A 15,886-nucleotide genomic window follows, 5' to 3' on the forward strand; every position below is an offset into this window, starting at 1 on the left:
TTCTTTTTGGTTGTATTTGTACATCTCTAGTCTCGCTCTCAAAAATAATACACAACGGTCAACCTTAAATTCCCGCCAACACAAAGTTGGGAAAATCCTGCCTTTGATGTCATCACTGGGATATTTAGCCTAGTGCCACAATGAGGCAATAATTTTGTCAGAAGTGATGGTTACATTTCCTACTACAGCAGGGCGAAAAGAAACATCCTACCCTTTCCTCGGCTCTATGGCAACGTCAGGCAACACAACCGGAGAGAGGTCAACCTACATCTGAGCTGGACATTTCATGGATCGGTTCACACCTCCAGCAAGCCATTTAACAGTGCTGGTGAAAGGTGGGGGTTTTTTGTTTTCTTAAAAACACAGCTGAAAAGTTTGCAGCCTCCCTCTCCCCAGCCACAAAAGCCATAGAGCTTCACCAACACCCCCCTCCCCCTGCAAAACCCCCACACCATATGAAACATTTGTAAGACCATCTACAGAGTTTTCAGTATCCACCAAAGCTAGAGCACCATCATCACAAGCTCTTGAAGGACTTCTAATATGGGGATACTTGGAAGTCAGGTAAGTTCATAGTGTTTTATACACAGAAATGATACAACAAAACTAGTCATCTCAAACAGCACAGCACCTTCAACAGAGGACTAACTTATATTTCACTACAAAAACACTTAATGATTCACTTGTTTCATGTATTTAAGAGATGAGATCTCGTAGTAAAATGCAACATGCTTTTTTTTTAAGCATATCTTTAAAACATATCTGGCATCTTCCAAGTTTTGAAAAACAGCAACAGAAAATGGTATGTAAAACCAGATAATAATTGTTTCTAATGCTATTTCTCTAATTGCCTTAGAATCCAAAGGCCAATCAAGTTCTTGTGGACTGTGTCCACCTGAAGTCCTGTTCCCTTCTCCAGCATAGCAAATACACACTGAGCTGTTAATTGCAGTAATGCTAATTAAAAGACAAAAAACCATGACTACATTAACAGTGAAATTGCCAATTAGCACATAAGGCTCCCTCATTACTGCTGCTGCACGAAATGTGAAGCCTGATGTGGATAGCAGTCATAAAAATAAAAGACATTTTAAAAAAAGCCAATAGGTCACATTTTCAGCTTACTTCAGAACTCCTGCTGGAATCAGTAGCTGAGAAGTTGACCTACAGGAAAGAAAGAAATTCCTACAACATTTTGTAAAAACCACTAAAGAAAAATATTGCCATTTTCCACATCTGCATTCACAATGGTTTTCAGAGGAAAGAGTACTTGCCCCGGTGTAGCCACTAGAAAGTATTAAAAAAAAGAAAAATTTTTTTAAAAGGCAAAAAGGCTAACATTTCAGTGGACAATTTCCCCTGACTTCATACTCCACGTAAGGCTTCCCCATAATGGACTAATGAATACTGAACGCAGTCCAGGTGATCCTAGTTTCCTTTATTCTTTAGAAGGAATATTCTTGTGTCCTTCGGTCTCTTTCAATGACCATTTTATGAAAGTTAATCCAGATCTCTACAACCCTAGAGCTGCTTCCATAAAGTGACTGTGCTCTTCATATAGTCTGTATTTCCTCAGGTCTCTCTCTATTTTTTTCTCTTTTCTTTTTAAAGGTTTTGAATTCTAATTCAGACGTCTCATGGTAAATAAAACTGAAATACTTTCAGCATTATCTTCCTTGTGAGAACTGGAGTGTATATTTGTTTTTCACTCACTCCCTTTTAATCAAGCATTTTGTTGACCATAATCAATTTCTTCGCTCAGGAGAAAAATGTGCAATTATCTACAATGAAGAAGGTGTGTCTAAGGAATAGGGTGGGGGGAAAAGAAATCAATAGAACCATCTGTCTGACATTCCTACAACATTATAAGAGACTTGTAATTAACTGCTTGCCTACCAAAGTCTGCCAGCTTTAACTCCCCCGTGTCACTGATCAGAAGATTCTGTGGTTTCAGGTCCCTGTGCAAAATGTAACGCTGGTGGATGTAAGACAGTCCTCGCAGCAACTGAAATAAAAATAACTGAAAAAGAGGGGGACAAAAAATGACCTCTGTTAATATTTTGCATATAACCACAGGTGATTTCTTCACAATATGCAGGGTGCTTGCATATTGTGGTAACATTGTGTCAGAATTCCTCCCAAACTGGTGTAACTCCCACCCAAATTTAACACAACAAAATTTCCATCTAAAACATATGTACTTTGCAAGGACTAACCCCAGCCTCCAAGACCTACTATATCATAGATTCAGTTTGCCTGCTTTAAAAAGAACAAGAGCAATACAACCACGTGCAGAAGGCTCAATTTCTACCAAATTATAATTATACTCCATTTACCCATATGGCCTTAGAGATTAGGTGTTAGCCTGAAGACAGATGTGTATCTTCACTAATTATAGGAAACAACAGTACAGGGTGGATAGGGATGGGGAGGTAAGGCTGGGGGATGGGACACTGGAGCTAAAACAAAGAAGAAATTAATAGTGTAACAATAATGCCGCTGTACCCAAGGAAATCTGCAAGTATGACAGGTTTTCTCCTTCAAAGTTTTTTTTTAATCGGAGTTGCTTATATATTTTTCGTTAGGAAACAATAATTCTCACTGAACCTAAAGATGACTTTTGAAACCTACTTGTAATAGTCTTTAAGGTAAATTTAGATAGGAGCCTAACTCATCCCCCATGTTTCTTTTACCCTTCACTGGACTCTACAAATGCTTTCCCTAGAGCTAAGCATTGATATTGTGTATTTTTGTAATTTACAATTATGAACAAAGAGCTGGATGATGGAGATCTTTTGTCCTCTCCTTTTCATCTCCTCTCCCATCATTCTCCTGCATTCTTATTGGCACCTGCTGTGAAAGGCTCTAAGTGTTACCCTCGTGGATTTTGTCAATACAAAGGGTAAGCGATCGTTTCCCAGGAGTTTTCTTGGCAGTTTTGAAAAATCTCTCCTAATCTACAGACCCCTCCTATTGCCTGAAATATTTTAAGAAATACTATAGTTTCCAAATGGGAACACAACAAGCCTTTGCAAAGCCAAACATGGAGGATTCAAGAGTGGATATGGACCTCATGCCTCTCAGCTCAGTGCCCAGTGAAACGTGCTCTCTCAGAAGATGTGGAAACCACGCCAAAGATTTGGGAAAAGTCAACCTGGGCACATGAGAATTTCTAATTAACTCACAACACAAGCATCCTATTTAGTAACTGCTGAAGTGAGGAGACATTATAAAAAAGGTTACAAAATCTGATTATAGAAGAGAATAAAGGCTGACAAGAAAGAAACAGAAATGTCATGTTACTGAAGTTGAAATGAATTTAATTGCATTTCATTTTTTCCCCAAGTGCAGACACAATAAACTGTATGTTTAGCTATTTAGCCAGGGCACAAAGAGCCATATCAATCACCTTCTTGCCAGGGTTGGGTCTAACAATGTGCTGAGGAAACCTAACAGCAAAATACAGAAACAAAAGAAAGAATAGCAGGAAAGTCATAAGTAACATGCACATTCCTGTTTGAATTGTGGTTAAAATGGAACTCATGGTACACAAAAACTATTTTAATAAGGGCAGGAAGCAGAAATGTCTTTCATTCCAGCTTTAAAATACAAATTAAATTCTATTAAATGACTTCAAAATAATATTTTTTAAAATAAAAAGATAGGGAAAATATCCAGTTTGCTAGACTAAATCAATGGTATTTAACTTCAAACATTATTTTTAAATATGCAAAGAAATTTCAATTATCATGTTATCTTACAGTACTGTAATCTTTATAACTCAAAATATATTTCTTAATGTGGGCTTTCATTTGGCTTTAGTGCAAAATGTCAAGTAATTTGACATGATGTACTAAGAAAAAAACCCCAACAATTTCACAGCTGAACAGAATAAACGTTTACTCTTGAGGACAACTTTGGAACATAGTATTATTCCAAACTTGTAGACATGCTGTACTTATCAAGTACTTCCACAAAAGTCAATTAATTCACTTACACACACAATTGTTTGCTCCTTGGAGGAAGAGCATGAAAGAGAAGGGGAAAAAAATCTCCCTGAATTCGTTACAGGGTCGACTCAGCCATTGCTTTGTTGCTTTTTCTTTTCCTCTTCACCTTTGTTTTTATTTGATAATATTAAGTGTGAAAACATTTAAGTGCAAACACAAGCCTACCACCCAGCAGCAGAGCACTCTGCAAACCACAGGCCCTTTGGGATCGCTTGGGAAGAGAGCATAGTAAAAGAGGCTCTCCATTCCCAACCGTTCCCCACTCCACAAAAAGAAAAGATGAACGGGAAAGAACCATTTCTGATGCCTCAGGAAACACTTCTGCCTTCTCACAGTCAAGTTCCCTTCCCTGTCTTTGAGGAAAGCCCTCTCCAAGAAACCCGTTTCCCTTCAAGACTATCTGCATTACCTTCATGAGGACTGAAATGAATGCTAGATGAGGTACCATCACCTCTTACCCATATACCCGATCTGAAACCGGCATACCACCTATCATGGTCGTACTCTGATCTTACTTGCTCCTTCCTCCATCTTGCTCAATTCTGATCACTATGAAACGTCAGCCTGGGGCTTCTGTGGGGGGGTTTTGAACAAGCAATTGCACTGCCATTTCTCCAAGGCCACAGGATGGCAGCCCTGCAGACCAGAGGACAACTTTAAAAGGAGTCAATGGCAAATTCCATATGCATTTCAATGGGTTGGTTGTGAGAGTAGAAATGATGCAGATTCATGGTTCTTGAGCTTTTATGTTAGTAATTTTAATTTTTGCATGGTCATACACAAGGGTCTATAAGTGTCAAACAAGCTGTAATAAACAAACTAGGAATCACTCATGTACAGTTTGTAGCTTATTAGTAAGAACACAGGTTTAGGTGATAAAATGAAAGACACAAAATGACAAGGGTCATTGTGATGAGAGTTGAAAAAGACAGAAAACAGGAATGGGATTTGTCTCTAGAAGTCAGGTTTTTGGCAAGGCTCAACGCTTTACATTCAGACCAAAAAAAAATTAATACTTGTGCTTCAGGCCTTGCTTATTGATTATAGCCATGAAAAAAATACCTTTTTTCCCCCTAACAATTATGAAGCTCTCGCTTTAATGAGCAACATATTTTAATGAAGAATTTTCATTGTCAGTGAGAAAAATGCATGCAGGGCAAACCTAATTTGGGATTTATGGACTGTGATATTAAAAGAATATTAGCAGTTCTTAAAACTTACAAAAGAAAGCCCTCAACTCCACAAAAAGGTTAGCACCTACACAGTCTTTCAAGTATAAGTTCTGGATAGCCACTTGAGCTACACACAACATTTGACCAAATGCCTGTTTAAACCAATTACATTTTCTGAGAGACTTGCCACCCACCTGGATGAACAGCCCTGCTTTCATGGTGTTTTTCATGAGCCTGGGTGAGTGTACAACCTAGACCATTCCATGCACACATCTAACAGCTGCAAGATGACTCATGTGCGGCAGAATGCTTTATGATCTTGTTGGCCTCTGAATGTCACATAGGATCTTAAGCTCTTCTCATCCAAATGAGCTTATAAGCTAAGCCCTGGCACAGGTCATCCAAAACACATCAAATGGGTGGGACTGATGGGAGTTAACACTTTCTGACTTAGGTTCAGAAAGCTCTGGTGAGTCTAATGATAAAGGGGGATGTTCATGCACAGGTGATCTGTGTAGAAGAAGTGCTCACATGACTCCACACAGTCACTCTCCATTCCCAGAGATGGTACAGAGTTTCTGGCAAAGGATACTGGGGTAAGCGAAGAGCAGAAAGAAATTCACAACATGCCCAGAGAGATTCTCCAGAAAATGTACCGTTTCCACACAGTGTCTACTGAGGCATCAAGGACCCCAATGACAAGAAGGATGCTGCCCAAAAGTACAGACCAATGAGGCCGGGGCGGGGGGGCACTTTTTTAAGTCAGGAATTGTCTTTCCCTGATGGCACAGAGGGATTTCTGAATGATTTCCTGCATTTGAGCTCCCTTACTACATGCTGTATTGTGGAAATAAAGGACCTGGCCCTAGATACAGAAGTAGAAAGCTATATGGAACCTTTTAGTCTACAGAAGATGCACAAAAATCTTGGCTCTGCTCTCTCTGCAGCAAGAGACTGTAAATGGAGCTGAGCTAACCTGGACCAGGAGTTCACATCACTTCAGAAGAAAGCTGAAAGTAAGACTGGACTAATGTGCTGGTCCTTTAGTAAGCTCATATTGCTGTATTAGCATAGTTACTTTCAAAAAGTAATACACAATACTGCACAAGGTTTATTATCGCTCATCACCGATAACACAAATGCTCCTGCTTGCTGTACACATCAAAGCACACCAGCTGGGTATCACGTAATCATCTGAATTCCCCTGTGTGTATTCAGCATCAATTGATATCATATTCAGTCTTAATAGGCCATCAAATCTAAAAATACCAGTAGAAGAAACCCAACCCAGGACACCTCACCTCATGCTTGCATCTAGTGTACTTCTCCCTATCATCCAGAGGATATTACAGGCTTCTGTGAATTACTGGCTATTTACAAAGGCAAGAGGAGGTAATAAATCCCCACACTACTATCTCACAGCCTTGGAAATAAACACAACTGAACACAATGCTCAGTTACATTTGGGTTTACTAGATTGTTTGGAAGTTTTAGACCTATTTGTTTTAAATCATTAATATAACAAAAAACTACCTGGTAAAATGTATTATCACAGAAGCAATGAGAAATGTCACTGTATGACTTCTGCTAGCATGTCAAAAGCTCATCAAGCACAATCCTTTTTATCACTGTAGGTTTGCTATTCTTTTCCCTCCTCCCAACCAGGATAATACCCACGAGATAAAATCCAACTTTTCACTTCTAACAATGTCCTGGGGAAATACTGAACTTTTTAGGTCAAAGCTTTGTAGACTCTCTTGCTTAAACTGTCAGAAGAAGCAATTCCAGGAACAAAGTGTTGACTTGAGATGAACTTGCATCCCTAGGAATAAAGGATCCTATGTGAATTAAAAAATTGTTAGCCATTTGAATCAGCATGGTTTTCATGATCATAATATGCTTTATCTCAATAAAAGGTTCCTCCCTGGAACCAAATGAGTTATCTCCAAAATAATTTTAAAATAATTCTCTCCAAAACACATTAATAAAGGCTTCTAACTTGCTCCTGTCTTCCTTACACAAGAGTCTTACCAAAGACAATGTCACACAGAAATGCATACAATACAGCCACTGGGAACGTGCATTGTATCATTACTTTAAAAAAAAAACCACTAAAACTACAGATTTTTCCACTTATTTGCAGCAAAACTGCAAAGGAAAGAGATTGGAAAGTGTTAATTTGCTAACATCTATTCTCTCTGATGTTCTTTTAATAATTTTTTGTCCCCTCTGGGTACTACTACAGTCATTTGCAATGAGGAAGGTGTGCTTAATTAACTTAGTATAAAGACACTCCCTTACGATCAGTTATAGTCGTCTGCTAATGTTCAATAAGTGGAAGACTCTTTCAGATTTTTTCTTCTGAATGGCAAAAATAAAAACAAATTCAATTAAATTAAATCTCCTTTTCTACCTTTTACCAATTCACTCCCATGCTGAACTAGGTCAGGGTGGCAATTGGTGCCTCACCAGTTTTTGAAGACACTGGAAGAAGTGTTTTCTTCATCCCTACAATATCTTCCTGTTTTTTGCCATATGTGAACCATGTGGATCATACAGACAATAAATTACACACACACACTCCTTTCATTCTGGAGTTTGCACATATTTCTTGCTGCAGTAAATATAAAACTGACATTCTTCTAGCATGAATTTTAACACACTGATAAAGATTCTGCATTTACTGTTCACAGTTGTGCATATTATCAAATCATTACTTCAAGTGACAAGACTGACATAAAGTAGAGTGAAATGCTGATGCCATATTTAATGTCTGATAACTAAAAAGTCTAATTTAAATAATCAATTCTCAATGCCATGTGTAAAAGACAACCTTAATTTGGCATAACATTATTCTGTCTGCTGTACACCTGCTTGTTCGCTGAATGAGGAATGAAAAATAGCAACTTCTCAACCACATTAAACAGCATCGCTTCCTACTTAGCATATCTGTTGAAATATATTTTTAATTCAACTCTACATCAGCTGCATCACTAATTTCAGGGAGTAAGAGAGGGATTTCAAAAGCATGACATTAGTTTGATTTGCTTCCAGTAACGACCAATAAAATTAAAAGGACCACCGTAGCATGTATTCACCTTAGAGTAAAAGAGTTTTCTCCAAACTCCAGTGAGTCAATATGAAAAGACATGAAAATTCATCATAGCTTGATGTATTATCATGGTTTAGTTGCCCAGTTCCTGTGTCCCTAAGTCTATGGCAGGCAACCTTTTGGTCAGACACCTCTAGTTACACACAGGCACTCACATGCCACAGCTTCCCCTACATCACGTAATCACACATTTGTCACATATGGATGCAGGACTGGCCATGTGATTCAACGCACGTCTCCCACAAAAAAGGGGACCACAAACCTCTTGTCCATGCCACAGATGTTTATACAATCACATGATGGAAAGAAAACAGAAGCACACCTACATCGATAATAGAACTGTAACCTAAAAACCAAAGCATTTTTAACATATTTTTCAGATACTATGCTTTACTAACAAGCATATGTTTTCATATCTTACTAATAATGAATGGAGCTAATGCTTAGCAAGAGCCAGTATGCAATGCTCTGCTACTAGCAAAGTTCAAGCAGCTGCACTTCAAATGCAGTAAGCCTCACGTGGATGGGATACAGGAGTTGCTTAATCCTTCTGTGTTCTGAATGCTTCCCTACCCTTTGTGCTTCAGATTATTTTAAAGCTGTAATCAGTTCAATGATAAATATTTATGTTTACGAAAGACACCAGATGACAACTACCCTATGTCTTTGACTCAGATTATTAATTTTCACATTAGTCATTAAATGCCAAAATGATTCATCTGACAAAAACAGATTCAACTTTAAAAACTGCAACCATTAGTTAAGGACAATGTTCACAGTACTGCAGTGTGGAGAGGAATAAATTAATACCGCAAGTGATTAAGTGCCAGAGATTTCTGATAACATCAGATAACATTCACTACATTTCAACATTTTCAATTCAACATGCACTTCATCTTGTTTAGGAGGCCAGTATTAAAACCTTGGTTTAATAAACCCAATATTTTTATCATATTTGGTTTGGGATTTTTGTTAATTTTTTTTTTAACTTAGAGTGCTATAAAGTTGACTGATCTCTTCTTGAGCATTTAGCACAGAAAAATGTCACAGCATCTTATTATGTTTCAATAATGCCTATTAATTACATTTCTTTTAAATTTCTTTTGTAGAAGTTTTAAGACTGAAACTAGTTATAGCTTTTTGCTGAAACTTAAGCATATTTTTTACAGAGATTATTGGGCTGTCCTATGAAACTTAATACCCAAATTCCACTCCACATTTTGCCACATACCTTACATGTGACCTCAATAGTCAACTATTTTTTCTGACTCAGTATTACAGCGATAAAACACATTTTTAAAGGTTGTGGTGGGGGTAGGGTTTAGTTGGTTGAGGTTTTGCTTCAAAAATATCCATTAATGATGCATAGAAGACTGTCGTGCCCTGCTTGCTAGGAGCAAGGAAGGCTCAGAATTGAGATGGGTAAGAGCTGAAGTCTTGAAGGCTCCTGGGAGAAGGTGAATATTCCTGTTCCCTCCATACAAAGTTCAACAAGAGGGTCTGACTATTTCTTCTTATCACTTTTTGGCCCTGGGAAGAGAAAAGGTGCCCAGGGAGAAGAACAAATCAGAGCAGCAATATTAGACTGAATAAGAACAAACTGGAAATTTCTTCTCCCTCTGGTCACGGTAGACGATAAGAGCCTTCCAAGTTGCCTGAAGTAAAAGATTTTGAGAGTGATTAAGAGACAGAGACAGTTTCTGTCTGGTTGACAACCCCATTGTCACTCAGGATGGTGTTGCACAGATTGAGGAATAGTGGGTCAGAGGCAAGTGTCTTTTTATTTTGTCAAAGATAGTTTTTTTGAAGTCAAATGCTCACACAAATCGATATTACCTCTAACACTGCAAGTAGAGGAAAAAAGGCAGAGAGAAAAAACTGAGGATGGTTTTCCCAAAAGACTACAGCTATTTCAATGCAGCATCACTAATTAAAAAGCAAATCAGCTTTCATTAATAGATTTATTTTTAAGGCAGGAATGCAAACAAGCAATGTAGGCATCACAGATGTAAGCCTGAGCTCCACTTGTTCCACCAGTAATAGGAGTTACAGAAAACGGACTCAACTATAAAATAAATGCATCAAAACATAAAGATGAATTTACTTGCATTACTGGGAATGTAATAATAGGGAGTAAAAGATGCAGTTGAAATAAAGATGATATTTCAAAGGTTAAAAGAAGTTAAGAACAGTTACATTTTCACAGGACATGCTGAAATGTACAAAAAAAGATACTTAAAAATTAAATTATGAATTTACAAAACAAGAACCATTTAAGGACAGCTGCAAACAAAGGCTCAGGAGAACCAAGCATATAAGTCAAAAAGCTGGTGGAGATGGCACTGTACCAGATAGAAAGAAGCACAAATCAGAATGAAGATGATCATAAAAAAAAAATCACTGGCAGGGTTAGTTAGCTGCTGTGACCATTAGAGTTCCTGCTGTACGAAGTAATCCAGATGTTTCAACTCAGAGTCCAAGAAGTATGAACTATCTCTAAAGGCAGCCACAGCTGTAGGAAAGAAAGCCAGGACTACAGACTTCAGTAGTCCAGGCCAGGAGGAAGAGCATAGGGAGAGTCAGGAGCAAGTCTTGTACCTCAATTTGCCACAGCCACATTTTGGGGTTTGGCAAGCACCGCACGGTATACACCTATAAATCAACTCTTAGCTCCAACCATGTACAAGGCTGTAGCAGTAGCTTCCAACAGAAACATAATTATATGTGGGGCCATGTACTTAAGATTTATTGCTTGCCTTCGGTTTTGGAAAAACTGAGAAAGACGTCTTCAAAACTAGAGGACAGAAGATGAGGCTGTGCCTACTCAACAGGGACTTACTAACCTATTACCTTTTCTCTCCTCATCTCTGACTATAATACTGTACACAATATATTAATATATAGTTATAAATAAATGGCAGATATGCAGGCTTGTTAATTACGAAAGATGTATACAATTGTGTATTCAGAGCTAACAGAGTTTAGAGAATCTATGCATTGAAATAACTGCTTTCTGCCAATTTCCCTTCTAGCTGATAAAGATGTCGTAGGTACCTAACCACATTTATGTCACTGGGATACTTGGTTTAACATTCTATGGATAGGTATTTTAAAAACAACTTTAGATAATAGCATCTCAGCCTCACACACAAATTCTTTGAAGAGTTTAAAATCTGATGTTATTTGTAAGACTTGGGCCTCCACACAAAATTCTGAAATCATTATGTGTGATTACATACATACCACTAAAAATGCTAAACCTAATACTTTAGGAAGCAATATTTTTTGTGTGCTTAAACATAATGTCCCAAGACTCCAACAACTGCCAATTGAGACATTTTTCTTTATAATTCCACATACTTATAATATTCTGCTTACTCTTTATTTAAAATATTTAAGTGACAGCAAATAGCCTATTTGAAACCACAAAGAAAGGCAATGTCAAATACAACACCCAAGGGGACAGCAATATGTGTGTCCATCAAAGTAATTTGGATTTTACTCTATTTACAATTCATCATCTAAAAGTAAGCCTGAGGGAACAAGCATTGTCTTTAGCTTGTAAATATGGAGAAAATTCAGGAACATAATTAGGTTGAAGATGTCCTATAGAAACCAAAGCATAAGTAAATAATGGCTTTGCTTCTTCATTCCTATAAAGTACTGTTTTACAGGAACTACTGTATAATATTCTTTGGAAAAAGAAAGATGTGTGATTATGTGGTTTTGTATTTATAATAACTGGCAACAAGCCAGAAAGGAAGATCCATCAGCAGGCAATACTTTCCTCAAGAACAAAATTAAAAGGCAGGGGGCCTTTTGTCATACTGGGAGAGCATCATTGGCTTAATCCCACAGGTTAGCCCCAGAGAGCCGAGACTAATTCATTGCTACTGGAATATAATTGCTCAACTGGAAGTTTTTAAAAATGGATTTAGGGATCACATAACCAGTGATTCTGAACAAACACTGTCTAAAAGTATGACTAAAAGTGGAATTCCTGAAGGACCTCTAGCAAGAAGGGGCTGACAGGGAGAGAAGGATAATTAACATGGCTCAGCTCAACCCTTAAAAATCATCTGTAGCTCCAGATAGACAACTCTGTCCAGAAGCTAACACAAAAATAGGTGGCAAAGTCTCAGAACCACAATTACATAAGTCGACAAACAGAGTACAGTGCAACAAAGCATTAAGATATTATGTAGTAACCACCTTATCTCCTCTGCAAGAAGAGAGGAACGCAAGGTTTTAGTTTTGCATGCTGGTGAAGGTCTGGGAGTTGTTAGCATATATGACTGGGTTCCCTTCTCTCTGCAGTTCCTGTCCTCCCAGCTGAAGAAATCACTCTGTTGGGCTAAGCAAGTATTTTTCACTCATAGCTTGAGAGCAGGTATTTCACTGAAAACCCCAGACAGGCTGATTGAGTTTTAAAAGGGTAGGAGCTCAAATCATGCTAGGTTGTAATAATTACTGCTATGAATTAAGGGTAGCCTTTGCTGCTGGCCTGACAAGAGAGTCTACTAAAGACATATAATCAATTTTCATGAATATGATTTAACAGAAAAAGAAGAATTTTAATTGTCCAATGGGATTGCTCATGGTAGACGGGTAGTTTCATCTGCTCGAACTTCCCAATGTTTTTTCTCTTTTTTTTCCAGTTTGCTTTTTATTAATAATCCATCTGGACTTTAAAAAGCTTGAACTAGCAGTACATCAGGACTCTACACTTGGCTACTCAAAGAAATATTTCTAATGTGCCTATAAGCTTCGGAAGCATTGCTGAACACTGTTGTTAGATGGTAAAGATAGCCACAGGAGTACATGCAGCAAAATTTGAAAGGGAAATGCTGCTGCTGCAGTTCCCTCCACAGCTCCTGTTTTAAAAGATGGGTATCTCAGGATTTAGAGAAATGATTCATTAGCAAGCCCAATTATCCACATGTCTACCCTCCTCAAAGACAAGCTCACTGGGCCCTGATACGATCAAGAAAAAGTACAGTTATGTGAATTATGTCTTCTCAGCAGGGAAGAATTACAGCTACAATGATTGCTGCATATCTTGAGCTATACAGCACTGCAGCCTTGGAGTAGTCTTACAAATCTGAAGCAGCACGAATAACTTTCAAAGCCAGTCTTAGCTTATCCCAAACCTCAGAAAGCAGAATGTAAAAGTATCCACACAGGGAAATGAAACACAAACCCATTGTTTTAACTAGCGCATTCAGCACGTGGAACTCGGCTTAGGAAACTGAGCAGTGAAGAAAGCTCAAAAGTTTTAGTGGTCGAAAAGCAGGTCCCATCTCACCCCCCCGTCAGCCGTTTCAAAGGGCCGCACTCACATAGGCACTGTGAAGCTGGCACTGGGAGAGGACCCATGGGCTTTCCCTGGCCACACTAGCAAAATGTCTGAGTGACAGTTGTACGTTACAAGGATGCTATCTTGCACCATACACATCATGTATTTTCAGATAGAATTATTTTTTTTAGTTTGGCCAAATATATGCAGTAAGGAAGAATTTTTCTTTTTTTTTTTTTTTTTAGATGGTAGCTGTTTTCATCTAACTTCATATGTTGTAGATGCCACTCCTCAGTGAAAGAACACAGAAAATTAATCAATCTACATTATAAAACTAGTTGATGTACAACAATGATCAGCTGTTTCAAAAAGGAAAAAAAATTCTTTCCTCTTTTTTAAATATTTTCTTTTCTTAAACCAAACAGGCCTTCTGAGTTTTCCAGGAAAGAGAGATTTATTTTTCCCATGAACTTCTCAATTTCAAGAAACTAAATACTGGAATAAAGCTCTCAGTATGACAAGTGAAGATTTAAACACTTCCAAAGTAGAACAACAATGGGACTGATGTCAAAGTGCAAGACAAGTGTAACAAATATCATCTGGGTGATCTATATACACACCACACATTCTGCATGTCTGATTGGCTTCCATTTGATTCTAAAATCATTTGGCTGACTTCCCAGAAAGTAACTGGATCAAGTCTCTACCAATCTATCTTTCCATTAAATCCGGCTAATAAACTCCCTCCTTCCTGTGTGATGATTCTCAGTATCTACCTTAGAAGGAAAAAATTTTTAAGAAGTGAGATCAGCTATGAAAATGCTTCATCAAAATAAGTGAGCAAAAAGATTAGGGAAGATTTTATAAGCTCATATAAAAAGCAGTACATTCAGCTAATATAATTCATTACAGTTCCCTCAAACTCGGTGAACCTACAATGACTTACCTCACCGAAGATCTAGCACTGACAGCCTAAAGCAAGTTTACTCAGGGGTTTTTAGGGCAGTATTGTCTTGTCTTAAGAGCAAATGTTTGAATGGAGGGGAGGGGTTACCAACACTGTAACAGTATTTGCCCATATATTCTGTCTCTGAATCAATCCTACAGACTTCAAAAGTTCTTTTGTGGGAATGTTCAAATATTTGCATTTTTAATTATTTTTAAAGAAAAAATATTTTAAAATGTAGTTCATATGCCAATCATTTTCCCTTTAGCTAATAATCAGTTTCTATCAAACAACTGACATGACATTTTACACAAAGTTACTGTTACTGCATTTGCCTGGAATGTGTGCTCTTTTTGACTCTTACCTTCACATTTTCTGGATGAAGCCCTCCAGGGTGTTTGTCCATGTACTGACATAAATCAGTGTGCTAAAAGAAAGTCAGATGGAAAAAGTGTATTAATATCTGTATGACTGCAGCAATAAATATCCTTCTACTTAGGAGTGGACAGAACAAATGGAAAATAAGGAGATTTTTCAGCCACACGTGCACACACACACTTGTACCTTTACACTCCATTTTATTTAACAACCTTGGTAACTTGACTGATAGGAATATTCATCAAATGCAAATTAATTTTTTTTTCCTAACTTCCTGTATATGGTAAATTAATTATTTGAATTTTACTATCATTTTATACCTTGTAAAGACAGTATCCCCATCAACACCATAAAGATAATATCTGGAGGGAAGAGGAAGAACCTAAAGGGAGAACCTCAAATGCTACCCTCATTATTCACATTAAAACATTGCCTTTTAAATATAATTTTATGGTGATCCGAGTTTAAGATGGCTTAATGGTTTAGAAAATAAACCTAAAAGGCATTGCCTATCAGAGTACTGAATGATACTTTCCAGCTCAAAAAAGAAGCACATATTATGCACATGGGCAGCTATTAATTACATCTACTTTAGAAAACAGATTCACTGAAGACTCAAAACTTCAAGTTTTCACTTCATAGTTGCGTATATTCCCTGCAAATATACCATAAAATCTCTTCAGAAAATAAGCAGGCTTGCAATGTATAGACTAATGTTATTTTTAATTAATAAGTATTTATTGCTTTTACTATGGAAACACTATTTTCTCTGAATCTCTCTCTTGCATTTCTTCACTTTCCTACCACTCAGCAGCACGCTTTCAGTGAAGTGCCATGTTCCTTCTCTGATTTGCTTGCACAACTCAGCTTCTGGAATTATATTCAGAATAAACAAAGCAAAAATATGCACTAGATTAACCACCAAGAACTCGGAGACTGACTCTGCCTTCCACATCTGGTTTCTGAACACAT

The 15,886-nt window shown here is 37.6% G+C and overlaps 1 protein-coding gene across 1 annotated transcript in view; it reads right to left on the reverse strand.

Annotated features, from left to right (window-relative positions):
* Window positions 1–15,886, reverse strand: part of CDK14 (cyclin dependent kinase 14) — a 324,235-nt gene that overhangs the window by 157,121 nt on the left and 151,228 nt on the right. Inside the window, exons 7-8 of the mRNA XM_082325474.1 lie at window positions 14,901–14,963; window positions 1,897–2,020 (exon numbers count right to left, since the gene is read on the reverse strand). Coding sequence (XP_082181600.1) covers window positions 1,897–2,020; window positions 14,901–14,963 — 187 coding nt within the window. The remainder of the gene's footprint in view (window positions 1–1,896; window positions 2,021–14,900; window positions 14,964–15,886) is intronic.

Source organism: Platalea leucorodia, assembly GCF_965183815.1.
Source record: "Platalea leucorodia genome assembly, chromosome: 1".
In the NCBI taxonomy this organism is placed as follows: Eukaryota; Metazoa; Chordata; class Aves; order Pelecaniformes; family Threskiornithidae; genus Platalea; species Platalea leucorodia.